This window comes from Vitis riparia, chromosome 2, assembly GCF_004353265.1.
Source record: "Vitis riparia cultivar Riparia Gloire de Montpellier isolate 1030 chromosome 2, EGFV_Vit.rip_1.0, whole genome shotgun sequence".
NCBI lineage: Eukaryota > Viridiplantae > Streptophyta > Magnoliopsida > Vitales > Vitaceae > Vitis > Vitis riparia.
In genome coordinates this window covers 19220462-19234038 of record NC_048432.1, presented here as the reverse complement: position 1 = coordinate 19234038, position 13577 = coordinate 19220462, and the positions used below count along the sequence as shown (strand labels likewise).

The 13577-nt window shown below is 35.2% G+C and overlaps 1 protein-coding gene across 1 annotated transcript; it reads left to right on the top strand.

The window, feature by feature from the left end:
- The first annotated feature begins 267 nt into the window (after nucleotides 1–267).
- On the top strand, nucleotides 268–8126 carry LOC117906885 (protein SGT1 homolog A-like). The gene is made up of 10 exons (XM_034820151.1): nucleotides 268–461; nucleotides 700–769; nucleotides 1888–2012; nucleotides 4598–4661; nucleotides 5405–5501; nucleotides 5702–5767; nucleotides 6297–6402; nucleotides 6701–6777; nucleotides 6971–7043; nucleotides 7855–8126. Coding segments are annotated over exons 1-10 (840 nt in total). The 5' UTR covers nucleotides 268–301; the 3' UTR covers nucleotides 7857–8126.
- Nucleotides 8127–13577: the final 5451 nt, after the last annotated feature.

The window sequence follows — 13577 nt, the reverse complement described above, 5'->3', positions numbered from 1 at the left end:
AAATTTAGAAAACGATTTCCTCACGTTGCGGATATAATACAATTTTTTTTTTCTTTTATAAAAAAAAAAAGGAAAAAAAAAGGTGGGGGGTGGGGGGAATTCTGGAGGGATGATGAGAAGTCATGTGTTGCATGAATCTAGCCAACTGAAATACAAATAATATTTAACCGACCCCGGGGCCATCGCAATCCACTGGCACCAAAACGCACACTATAAATACCACTCCCACTTCCACTTCCCCTGCCCGCTTTCCACTCTTAATTCAACTACAGTTCTCTAGAACTTTCTTTCTGCTCTGTCAATGGCGGTCGAACTTGAGCGCAAGGCAGGTGTTGCTTTCATCGATGAGGACTACAAACTCGCCGTCGATCTCTTCTCCAAGGCCCTTAAGATCAGACCTAACAATGCCGAACTCCTCGCCAGCAGAGCTCAGGCGAACATCATGCTCCATGATTATCTTGGTACTCTTTCGATTTCTACATGAAAATGATGCATTGATTTTGATGTTCGTTTGTTATTCAGTTTCTGTCATTCCTTTTCTATTTCTACTTCATGATAGCTGAGGAGCAGCTGATGTTGACGTTTTCGAGCTTCGTGTACACGCACACGTTTTTCGTTGTTTGTCGTTTGTAATCCGTGAAAATCATAGCGATTGTTGTGTGATGAAATAGGATTTTGATTTTATTTTCTTTTGAGCAGAGGCTGTCGGCGATGCAATCAAGGCGATTCAGTTGGATCCTTCAATGGCGAAGGCGTATCTGCGGAAAGGGTGAATAAACTATAGTTACTGTGATGTTTTTCGGTTTTGTGCTTTATGTTCGGCACCACCGAATCACTGATCAATTTAATTTGTGATCTAGTGTTTGGTATTTCACGTAGTTATCTGGAATATAAATCAAACTTTAGCCATTTAGCCATGGATCTAGTTTTGAGCCTGATCCATCAGGAGTTGATTAAGCCAGCTTGAGTTGTTCATGCAATTATAGGACCTTTTCCTGTCATCACTTTCTTTTTAATGGAAATTAAGTCTTTATTATATGAAATATCTAATGTTTACACTAAGCAACAAACTATGGAGAGGTTTATGATGTGTGCTTATTTTTCAGAAGAAGGATTTCCTTCGCTAATTTCCATATATTACTGACAGAAATGGTTCGAACTGATTTTGCAATTTCTGATGAAATAAAAAATATGCAATAGCCAATCATTATAACTTCCCTTAAACAAAGCATTGCTGTTTCTCGAGGGAGCTTAGAAAGAAGAGTAGGCTCGAAATAATTGGATAATAACATGTGTGCATATAACACATGCACATATGTACGTATGTATTTTTTGTGCATATAATATATGTGTTTCCTTCGAGTCCAAATTCTCCTTTTTGGCAGGCATCTCATTTGGGGACACCAGGGGAGACAATTCATTCTTCAATTGTTAATTTACAAGGAAAAATGAAATTCACTGGTGTAGTATCACAACTATCTTAATTTCCATCTGTTTTGGTTCTTTTGTGCTCACTTGCTATTGTGTGCAATGTTTCCATAATTTAGTTTATGATGTCATTTGTTTTTGTTATAATTAATATGGCATAAGATTGTGGATTGTTCATTGGGAAGCCTTATCTTACAAATCCTTCCTTGCTTTACACATTACATTACTTAATGTTTTACAATGTGGAGATGTCAATTAGTTCTCTTATAGTAGCATAAATTTTCCTTTTGCTCTATATCCTGTGTTTGAAGCGGTTTATTATCCTTTAAATCATAAATGCATTACAAAAATAATAAAGTGTTCCACCTTGTAAAAATTCATTTTTCGAAAATAATGAAGTGTTCTACCTTTTAACAATTCTTTTAATAAATTAAATTGCTGACTTTTACATTTCTTCAGCATTGCTTGTTTTAAGCTTGAAGAATATCAAACTGCCAAGGTCGCCCTTGAAAAAGGTGTTCGATTTGCACAAAATGATCCAAGGTTTGCCAAGTTGATTAAAGAATGTAACGATTGCATTGCCGGTATGCACTTGCCTTATGGTTATATGCCCAAGCAATATTTCACATAATCATTGGAAGTGAGCTTGCATTATTATACCTTGTCTTTCTTGATAGATTCTGACTAAGGCTGTTAAAATCTGAGATCATATGGTGGCGCGTTTTATGAGTTATTAATGTTGAATTTCATATGAGAATCTTGATGTTTAGAGCTTTACTGCACTGGAAGAGCAATATGATATGAAATTGAGATGTATTTTCTTAAAAAGTTGGAAAAGAGTACTGATTATAGTGCCGTCCTCCCCAAGCATGCACACACAAATGAGCTTTACAAAGTGTACTTAGCTCATCTTGGTTTTTGGTTTAAAATATTAAAGACTCCCAAAGCTACAGGAAAGTTGGAGCTATTGAACTGAACACTTAACAAGAATAACTCCAAAATGGGACTGTGATAGCTAGGCGACATTCTAGAGACCAAGTAAACCATGAACAGCATGTCATATGGGCCCCATATCTTGGGATTTCAGCTCCCTACTAGGCTGCGACTCTTGTTTCGCATAAAACCAGATTCCACTAACCTCATATGTAAAAGCATGTCATGTTAACATACACCTACAAAAATTTTGATGTTAGGCTACTGACCTAATGTCCTACCTGAAATGGCAAGAAATTCAATTGAATTCAGATTACATTCAAACAAAAGTTTTATGAGCTTTGTGATGTCAACTCTAGAAAATAAATAGTTATTAATCTCTCTCTCTCTCTCTTGTGCATTTGAAAAAAGGAAAGAGGAGAAAAGGAATGAGTGATATTCCATGACTTTAGCATACTGCCTTTATTGTTTATAGAGAACATATAACGCATGATACAAGATGGTTACAAATCCAAACACTAACTGAGAATCAGAGTTAGAGATTGTTGTAGATTGGTTTAGAGGAATTTATAATTGATAGAAAAGGATTTTGGCATAAAAGGAGGCTGCATTTGAATTTTTTTTAGGATTCTGGCAATGAAGAGATTTGAAAACCCATGATTTAAAATCAATTTAGATGCTTGAATGAGTATATAAGCTCCAAAGAATTAGTCATATGAGATGGTGATAGTGACAGTGGTGAACACTGTTGGAATCACTTTGGGTGGCAGCAATGACAGTGTGGGTGCTGGTGGTGGCAGTGCTGGTGTTATGAGGTGAAAATAGTGATGGTGTGGTTGAACAGGCTTCAAAATGATACCTATTTATGGGGAAATTAAGGAAAGAAATTTCACATTTTCTGTAGAAATTGGAGCTTCATTCATGTGGCAAACTATGAGTTGTGTTTCATAAGGATCTGGCATCCTCCTGCAGATTCCTCTTTGAAGTCCTTGTCTAGTTTAAAGACAGTTTTAACGATTTACTTTTATCTATCCAACTCCCGACAACAAATGGATATATGCCCTGTTTGACTCAATCTTCCTAATATTATGAACTTCGCTGAATCTGAGTCTCTCTGCTCCATCTTTCTCTATTCACTTTTTTCTTTATATTAGATGCATCCTTCTGGCCTTAAAATGTGGGACACGGAGAATAAAAGAAGAGTAAATATAGATATACTATGAACTCCATTCATTTTGGGTAAGTTTGCATATCGGTGTAATGGCTTACTCTGTGCAGCACATTTTGTACCCTTTTTAACAATGTTTTTGACAGAAAATTCTAATTATCAGCCTTTCTTTTCTCTTTGAATTTTTTCATCATCACAAATGGGGAGATAATTTAGAATGTTCTTCGAAAGTTCGTCATCTTAAGTGTTGTATTTTGTCTATGGGAGTGGAAAATTAGTCGGTCATCAGATTTCACACTATATGTTGACTTTGGGGCTATGACATAGACCATTTAAATTAGTCAGCTCGGAGTTGGTTCCTCTTAGAAGTATATGTGACATGATGATCATTTCTTTTAAATATTTGAGGAGCACCACCAACAAAGACAAAGTCGTATGGCCAATCACCTATCACACAGTGATCTACTTTGTATGGTGGAAAAGAAATGTACGGATTTTTTAGGACAAGTGGAGGACTTCAGAGATGTTGTGGGATTTAATTCATTTTTATTCCTAACTCTTTCTAGGCATCTTTGTACCACAACCTTTAAAGGCATTCCTCTCAATGTTGTTCTACTTGATTGGTATTTTGTATGTTGATCAAAAGGGTTTGAATAGGAAGGAGAGGAGCATTAGTCTTGGTTTCTTTTTGAAGGAGATGTGTTAATCCCCATGGAGTGATGTTTTGTTTTATATTGTAGATCCTCATGTGGTACTATCCTAATGTATAGGTCTCCTTTGTACGTTGGAGGAGGTTCAATCATATATCTTTTTTTGGTTTTGTGCAAATTTGGGGTTACTCATCCTTTATATGGATCCTTTATCCATATCAGGGTATAATTTGTTTCTAATAAAAAAAGAAAAGGAATGTTGTTTTGGATGTTTCTATGTTCACAACACCTTTTGCTTAACATTTTTAATTTTTTTCAAATGTTAATAAGAGATTGAAAGATTTTGTTACTTCAGAATTTATTTGAGTCTATGACATGTTTATGATTTAGATATTGACGGATTTGGGTGCTCTTGCAGTGGAAAATGCTAGTATAACTGTTGGACGTGGTGCATCCACAGCATCAGCAAAACCAAAATACAGGTTGTTGCTACCTTCCATTTTTAGTGTGTAGCCCACAACCTCTATTCCTGATGAAACAATTAGCCTCTAAAATATATTTTGAATAGTTTCCATTTTAAAGCCAATAGAAGCCCCACTTATTTTGTATTAAGAATTAGTGTAAATGATAATGAAATATTGAAATCATGTTTTGCAAGTGTGCGGACACTGCACTCATGGAAAATTATTTTTCCAATTATGATGGATTTCCCCAAATTCTAGAAGTAAGGATTTTGTTACATGTTTAAATTTTAGGAATCTCTTATTGGTACATGTCCTTAAATATTTAAATGGAAGGCTAAATAACTCATGCTTAGGTTACATTTTTTAATTATTGTTAAGGATATAGCTGCGCAGACTGCCTCTGGCCTTGCCATTACTACTCCAGTGGACTGCTTCCTTTACTTCCACTGCACCACTGCTCCTGCCCACTGTTACCTTCATTTAAACTATCACTATCATTGCTTCTTTCCACACACTACCACCACAATCACTGATGTTACCATTGTTACCACTGTTACCACCACCACCGCTGCAGCCATGGAACTATCACCAATGCCTCATTTTCTGTCACCACCACTACAACCATTCATGCTTTTATAATAATGAATGTATTAGAGAGAATACTTACATGCTAGATTATCTTTACACAATAGCATTGAAGAAGTTACGTTTTTGAACTACTGTCTCAGCTGTATGGTTTGCTGACAATAAATATTTAACAGGCATGAATACTACCAGAAGCCTGAGGAAGTGGTTGTGACAATATTTGCAAAGGGTATACCAGAAAATAACGTGGTCGTTCACTTTGCTGTACAGACAGTATGCATATCTTCTGGACAGTTCCCTTTCCACAATCTGTAAAAATTGAAAAAGAAAAAGGAAAAAAAAAGTTGTTTTTATTAACCTTCTGAAACTTATCATTGTGATTCATTTACTTCATTTCAAATGTTAGTTGGATCTGCAATTCTCCTTAAAAGGGTATGGGGGCTAATAAGTTATGATGTACTTGTATCTTGCAGTTAAGTGTTGCTATTGAAGTTCCTGGTGTGACTCCATATTATCTTCATCTTCGATTATTTGGAAAGGTATTTTCATGGGAGCTTCACTTAAACTTTCAGCTGTCCATATAATCATTTTCTGCGCCTTACTTCAAATGTTCAGCTATCCTCATTTTCAAACTTCTACTGCTTTTGTAAACATAGTTTCTTCATCTACCTCCATCCCTATCTGCTCTGTGCCTTGCATCTCAGCAAATTTTCTCCATAGAACACTAGGGCTTTAGCCCAAAATGTAGAATCTTTGTATATATACAAGTTTTCATTTCTAACTTTATAATTCTTGACTTGCCCATCATTTTCATTATTTCAGCTTGTCTATAGGGATATATGATATCAATCTGAGCACCACCTTTTTGTTTGCCTTCAATTGGGTTGCCTTTTATTTATTTATATGTCCATCCATCTGATCTACAACCACCCTTCGTGATGGTAGGAATCTTGCTTTTGCCGTTGTAGACCAAAAATAAAATCCCGAGAAAGCATATAATGCTTACCATAATTCTGATTTTGGTTTCCAAGTAATTTTGCTTTTGGTGTTTGGCTGCACGGAGAACAGATCATACCTGATAACAGCCGATATGCAGTAATGTCCACCAAAGTGGAGATCCGCCTTGCCAAAGCTGAGGCCCTGAATTGGCCATCTCTTGAAATTAGCGACAAAGGTACAGATCCCAAAAAGCTTCAAATGCCATCTGGTAGGCAAACATGCTTCTATACATGTATGCTTCAGTTTTCATTTTATATGGTGCTATTGATCACAAGCTTATCAGTTTGGTGCTATCTTTAATGAGTGAATACCATTGCGGTTTGTACTTGCTGGCCACGCATCAAGTCCCTTTGTTATGGATTGGACAATTGGCTTGTATATATGATTTCATTATCAAGCAAAAGAAGAAGAGATTGCAGTTGTGTTTTTTCCTATTGATAGTTTGCCTTCCAATTATGATTTTGGAGCTGTAGATCAGAGGCCTACTAATCCATCTTCAAAAGCAAAAGTGATAGATTGGGATAAGTTGCAGGCCCAAATTGAGGAGGAGGTTATTCATCAACCCAGCAGCTTTATATTTTTTAGATTTTGTGTACTACAGATATCTTGAAAAAACAGAAAAAAAAAAAAAAAAAAAGGAACTTCCCTTAATTTCACGAACTTACATTGTCTGCATTTTCTCCCTTTGAAGTCCTTCTCTGTTCAATCAAGCAGTTGATTTGTGATGGTCTGTTGAAATTCAGGAAAAAGAAGAGGAGTTGAAAGATGATGCAACTACAGATGCAGACACTCAGAGGACTATGAACAAAAAAACTTGTGAGCCTCATCTGTCTCCTTATCCTTAACAACAATGCATTATTCTTAGTTATATGTGCATGGTTCTGTTGTTTGCTAGTTTTTAGATTTTAAGTAACATTCCTACTGTCATCTTTTCCGTCAATACCAACCAAAGTTTTTAAAGGCGAAAGCGTAAGGCAAGTCTTTTTTGTGCTTGTGAGGCGAGGCGTAAGCCTCGAGGCGTTAAGGCGTAAGCTTTTTGAGTCTCACATTATATAATTAATTAATATTTTAAAATATATAAAATAAAATAGCATAAATAAAAACATGAAAACAATTTATTAGAATCACAAAATAAAATAAAAAGCATACTAGTTTCCTACTTTTACAAAAAACCATAACAAAGTCATAAAATAGATTCTAGATTCAACTATACTAATAATTTCAAACTTCAACAAAAAGCCATAACTAAGTCATGAAATAGAAAATAAAGTAAACCATAATAATAGTTCTAAACTTTTACAAAAAAATCCATAACTAAGTCATGAAATAACAACTAGAGTAAATTATTTCAACTTAAATCCTCCTTTCCAAGGTCATCATCATCCTCATCCAATGTATCAATAGTAGGAAAATGTCCACTATCATGTATCCCCATTTCATATAAATCTTCATCTTCATCAATTGGTGTCAAATTCAATTCCTTCTTTTTGCCTTTACCTCCACTTGTACCTAGCATAAAGTATTAATTAGGTGTAAATATTATAAGTTTTTTTTATTAAATTGAATCAAATTTATGACTTCAATTTTTGAGTACTTACTTGGCACTTCATTATGTTTCCTTTTGTAGGAATATGAAGAAACCATGTGATCCGATGATGCTTGAGTCTCTTGGGAGTTGGATGACACAACTCTAATAGCATCAACACTGAATAACTCATTATCTTGAAGCCAACAAAGATCAAGGGGGAAGAGGGGATCTTCTTTCCACAATCCATTCACCATCCGAATCAATCTCCTCTACCAAAATTGGATCAACATTTTGTTTCCTTTGTAGATTTCGCTCTCTCAATCTAGTGTTGTACATTACATACACTAGAGTATTCAACCTTTGATGTTCAAGTCTTTTTTTTTTTTTTTTTTTTTGTATGGATCTACAAATAATAAAAGAAACAAATTTATGTGTTAAAATGAAATAAAGTTCTCTAACATTGAAATAGAAATATATGTATAAAAATTTACAAAAATAGAAGTATTATCGATTCAAATGTGCTCCAATTTCTTTCACATCCTGAAGCACTACAAGTAAGGCTAAGGACTCGAATAGCAAACTTTTGCAACTCCGGTGTTGAACCCCCAAAATGCATCCACCAACTTGTAGGACTTCTTCATGTTCAAGAATCAATTGCAATACAGCTCCCAAATTCACCCATTGCTTGGTCATATGAGTCCAACTAAATGTCAACTTTTAAACGTTCTTGATAATCCAACATTCTATCCATGCATTCAAATAATCCCTTCCTCACCTCATCAACATTAGAGAACTTATCTTCATACCGCAATTGAGGATTAAGATAATAACCTACTGCATGTAAAGGTCGATGAAGTTGTGGAGTCCATCTTGCATCAATTTTTTTCCAAATTGGGCCATATTTTCTCTCCACGCCATGACAATTAAATGCAATCTTCTCCTTAGTTGAATCCATCAACTCATAAATATAACCCATGGCTAGTTTTTCCTCTGGATCAACCTCTCTTAAGACACTAACTAATGGAACAGTGGTCTTTATGCAAAAAGCAACATGAGGCCAAAAATTTGGATCAAACAACACTGTACTTCGAGTTTTCACACCTTCTACCTTTTTAGCCTATGTGCTTGAACACCATTTTTCTGAGGAGAACGTTGCTATAAGAGCTTGCTTTTGCTTATAAAGACTTTGGAGAGTAAGAAATCCAGTAGCAAACCGTGTAATTGTTGGACGAAGAAGTTCATGAATTTTTGTAAATGTTCTTATCAAGCTAAGAACCCAAGTATGCCCATATATAAACTTCACTACTTGCCTAGCTCGAGAAAGTATAGTAGCATGAGCATTTAGCTTTCCAATATCCTTCAACATCAAATCAATACAATGAGCAGCACAAGGAGTCCACCACAATCTTCTCATTTTTCCCATAAGCCTCATTCCACCATTCACATAATTAGAGGCATTATCAATGATGACTTGCACAACATTCTCCTCTCCAATTTCTTCAACCACCTCATCAAGATATTTGAACATCAATTCCCCATTTTTTATTGTATCAGAAGCATTAATTGATTTCATAAACCAAGTGCCAGCGGGACTATTCACCAAAAAATTGATAGGACACCTATTTTTTCCATCTGTCCAACCATCTGACATAATTGAACATCCATATTGTTTCCAAGCTTTTTTGTAATCTTCCATAATGATACTTAGGTCATTCACCTCTTCTTTTAGAATCCATGTCCTCAATTCGTGCATAGATGGAGGCTTAAACCCGGGCCTAAAATTTGCAACAACATCTATCATAGGAATCCAATAAGGATCATTCACAGTGTTGAATGGGAGACCTTTTGAATACATAAACCTACCAATTTTTCTACACACTTCCTTCTTTTCTTCTTGCTTCCACTTTGAATTCAAAGTACTTTGTCTAGGTTGTGAAGTGGTAAATTTATCCAGGGGTCCCCTAGGAATAGGTTTCCCACTCCCACTCCCACTCCCACTCCTACTCCCTAATGTCCCTATTGTTTTAGACAAGGCACTGTCATGCATTGAAGTTGGAACCATACCAATTTCTTGGAGCAATTCATTTCTTTTCGTTTTTTTATCCTTAAAATTGGTCAATGCCTCTTTGTATTCCAATCTAGCATGTTCACTAACTTTGTTGCATGATTTCATACCATGATGAGTTCTGACTAAGTGATGTTTTAGTCTATTCATCCTTCTCATGCATCTTTGATTGCAAAATTTACATCTTAAATATTGTTTCTCGGAAACTTCAATAACATACTTCCACACAAAATCTTTTCTTGAATTTTTCGAATCGGAGGAACTCATTCTAAAAAAACCACCAATAATAATATTCAAATTTCCATATAACAATATAATTGACTAAAAAATAATAACAAGGCATAATTGAAATGAATTTAAAAATGAAATACAAAATTTAATTGGTTTAAATTAAAAAAAACTAATATTTTTTTAAAGAAATTTAAAAATTATACACATAAAATTTAATTGGAATTTAATAATGAAATAAAGAAAATTTAGGTGAAAATTAAAATTAAACCAGAAATAAAAAAATAAAAATTCAAAAATAATTATCATTTATATAATTTTAATTATATTTGTTTGTTCATACTTTATTTTATGATAAACATTAAAAATAATTTTTAAATTTTTTTTTCCTTTCTGAATGATTTCCTAGAAGCAAACATATTAAAAATAACTAAAAAACTTCAAAAAAAATCTTATTAACAAAAGCTTCTCATCTTCTTTAGCCAAACTGTGAATTAAAATTAGAATATTTAAAAAATAAAAATGGATGAAGGAAGAAACGGCTTATTGGCAGAGGGCTTGGTCAAAATTATTTAAATATATATACATATATATAGGATGAAGAGGCAGAGTTGATTTGATAAAAAAAAAAAAATCGATGAAAAGCCGAGAGAAAGAAAAGCCTTTATGTTGACTGTCGAGAGAGACGAAGAGAGAGAAACCATGGAAGAGGGAGAAAACCATAGGAGATGAAGCCGAGAGAGGGAAAGAGATGAAGAGATGAAGAGAGGGGAAAACATGGAAGAAGAAAGAGAGATCGTGAGTTCGCAACATACTTGGAGATGAACGAGAAGGATCGCCACCAGAGAAGATGCACTACGGTTGGTCACCGCTTGAGGTTGAGTACTTCGTCGCCGCTTGAGGTAGGGTTTCGTTTTGAGTTTTTCTCCCAATTTGTGTTTGCCAAAGTTTTCAATCGAGACTCGGGTTTCAGGGATTACTTAGGGTTTTTTTTTTTTAATTTCTATTCATGGTCACATCAGCTCCCATAAAGCGTACGTCTTCTTTTTGGAGCGTAAAAGGCGCGATCAAAGCGCATCTTAGTCACGCCTCACTGGAAAAGGCGTACGCCTTCCAAGAGTCGCATTTTATTTTTTACGCCTCAAGGTGTTTTCACCCGGCCTCACCTTGAGGCGCGCCCGAGAAACGCCTTTATAAACTTTGATACCAACCATCCATACTTTGAGTCTCTCCTGGTGGGTTGTGGAAACTTGAATTGCAGCCAGGCTCTGCCAAAGAACATTTTATTTTCTCTTATCTCTCCTATTATTTTTATTTTTTTCTTTACCCGATCCATTCCATCAATATCCCTTGTGATGAACTGGACTTCCCATGAAATTTTGTTGTCATTCCCGGTATTTCCCTAACCTGAGAAATTTTTGTTATTCTTCTCAATAAGAATCTCATGGTGATGTGGTTTAATGTTGTGCTCACATTAGTCAGATAAATAAGGAAAAGAGGCCTGCTCTCTTCCAGTTTTGTTTTTTATGGGACAATCTTTAGTTTCTTTCCAAATACTATTCTTTCAATACATTCTTCATGTTAGAAAAGACTTTCAAAACTTTTTTCTGAAATGGTGCCTACTTCACAAAAGGAATCCTTTACGACAACACTATCAATGGATTAGAGTGCAATGAATTCAAAGAAAGGTGGTGGAGAGCAATCCTCTTTATGACGCGGTGATTAATAAAAGGGACCCATAGCTTACATCTTGCTGATATTCAAAATCAGACTTTGCTTGTTTAATAAAAATGAGAAAATTTCCCTAAGAACATGTTGTAAGAAAAGGCACCTATAGCTTACATCTTGCTGATATTCAAAAGCAGACTTTGCTCATTTAATAAAAATGAGAAAACTTCCCTAAGAACATGTTGTAAGAAAAGGCACCCATATGTCACGAACTTGTTCTTTTCCTAAGCTCGTGCAGCACTTAGACAAGTCTAAACACTTGATCTTGCTAAGTCAGCCTGACTCTCCAATGCTTAGCTCGCTAGGCTAAGATGCTCATGACTTGGAAGCTTTAGAAGGAGTAGTAGGCAATTCTTAAAGAATGAAAGTTGTATTGCTTTCAAATGAAGTTATACAATGCTTGGAAGTTCACTTGCTTGGTTAGGGAGTGATTTGGGTGGTACTTTGGCCAAATGAGGGTCTCACCTATTTATAAGCACCAATGGAACTCTCTAGAACCTTGGAGGGTTCCTTACAAATTAAGAAAATTCTAGAATACCCTACACAATTCTATGTACAATCCTATGTACAAGAATATACAAGAGATTCCTAGAATTCTCTAGAAAGCCTTGGACTTCTCTCATGCCTTCCACCATAGTGTAGAGATGTGTGGACTTCTCTAGGCACCTCTAGAACCTTCCACACTCTTCCCACTAATGGCTAAGTGTAGATGGCTTCAGGAGTCTCCAAAAGCTTCCTAGGCTCTATATAAACCCATGGGGAGACTCATTTGAAGCATCCTGTGACACATAGCTTACATCTTGCTGATATTCAAAATCAGACTTTGCTCGTTTAATAAAAAAGAGAAAACTTCCTAAAGAACATGTTGGGCTATGTTTGTCCAGCCCATGAGCCCATATATTAGGGTATTTTATATTTGGGTATTCCCTAAGCCCAAATATGGATATATAAATAACATTAGGGTTTTGGTATTATGAGAGAAGGACATTTGATTGAGAAAAGAAAAGAATAACATGGTTGTTTTTATAGGCACTGTTCTTGGGCTTAAGAGTGAAGTTGTAGGTTCCTTTCATCAATCTTTTGGGAAATTCATGTAGTATGTTTTCTCCTTGATTTCTTTTTGTTCATGTTTCCTAAGGTAATGGATTCCCACCTTAAGTGAAAACTTAATTATTGTATCCTCATTTATTGAAGTGGAAGAATTTTCTCCGTGGTTTTTTACCTCTATTCAAAGGGTTTTTCCACGTTATATTTGGTGTCCTATTTTGTGGTTGAATGTTCTTGATTACCATTCTTGATTCTTGTTAAGTTATTATTCTTGAGAGGTGGTTATTATTGTTGAGTGGTTGTTATTCTTATGGAGGAATTTTTTAACCTTGGTAGGTTAATATTCTAGATCTCTTCATTTATCTTCCCAACAAGTGGTAGCAGAGCCTGATTGTGGGTACTTTTGTTCTTGAAAGGGATGAAAATAGAAGGGAACTCAACCTCCATGATAAAACTTAACAATTCAAATTGGGTTATATGAAAGTCCATGATGGAAGATTTTCTCACCATTGATTTGCCAGATACTTTTAAAGGTGAACAAGCCAGACCCAAAGATATTTCTGATTTGGAATGGAATAAGATGAACAAAAAGGCAATTGCCTATATTAGGCAATGGATTGACACATCCTCACGTCACCATGTGGCAAATGAAACAAATGCCCATAATCTCTTAAAGAAATTGGAATCCGTGTTTGAACAAAAAACTATTGGGAATAAAATTTTCTTGTTAAAGAAGTTGGTGAACATGAAGTTA

Excerpts from the sequence above, each read along its gene's own strand:
- LOC117906885 (XM_034820151.1), top strand. The coding sequence starts at position 302 with ATGGCGGTCGAACTTGAGCGCAAGGCAGGTGTTGCTTTCATCGATGAG. Across the intron at positions 462-699 it reads CATGCTCCATGATTATCTTG|AGGCTGTCGGCGATGCAATC; the intron begins GTACTCTTTCGA and ends TCTTTTGAGCAG. Across the intron at positions 4,662-5,404 it reads TCAGCAAAACCAAAATACAG|GCATGAATACTACCAGAAGC; the intron begins GTTGTTGCTACC and ends AATATTTAACAG.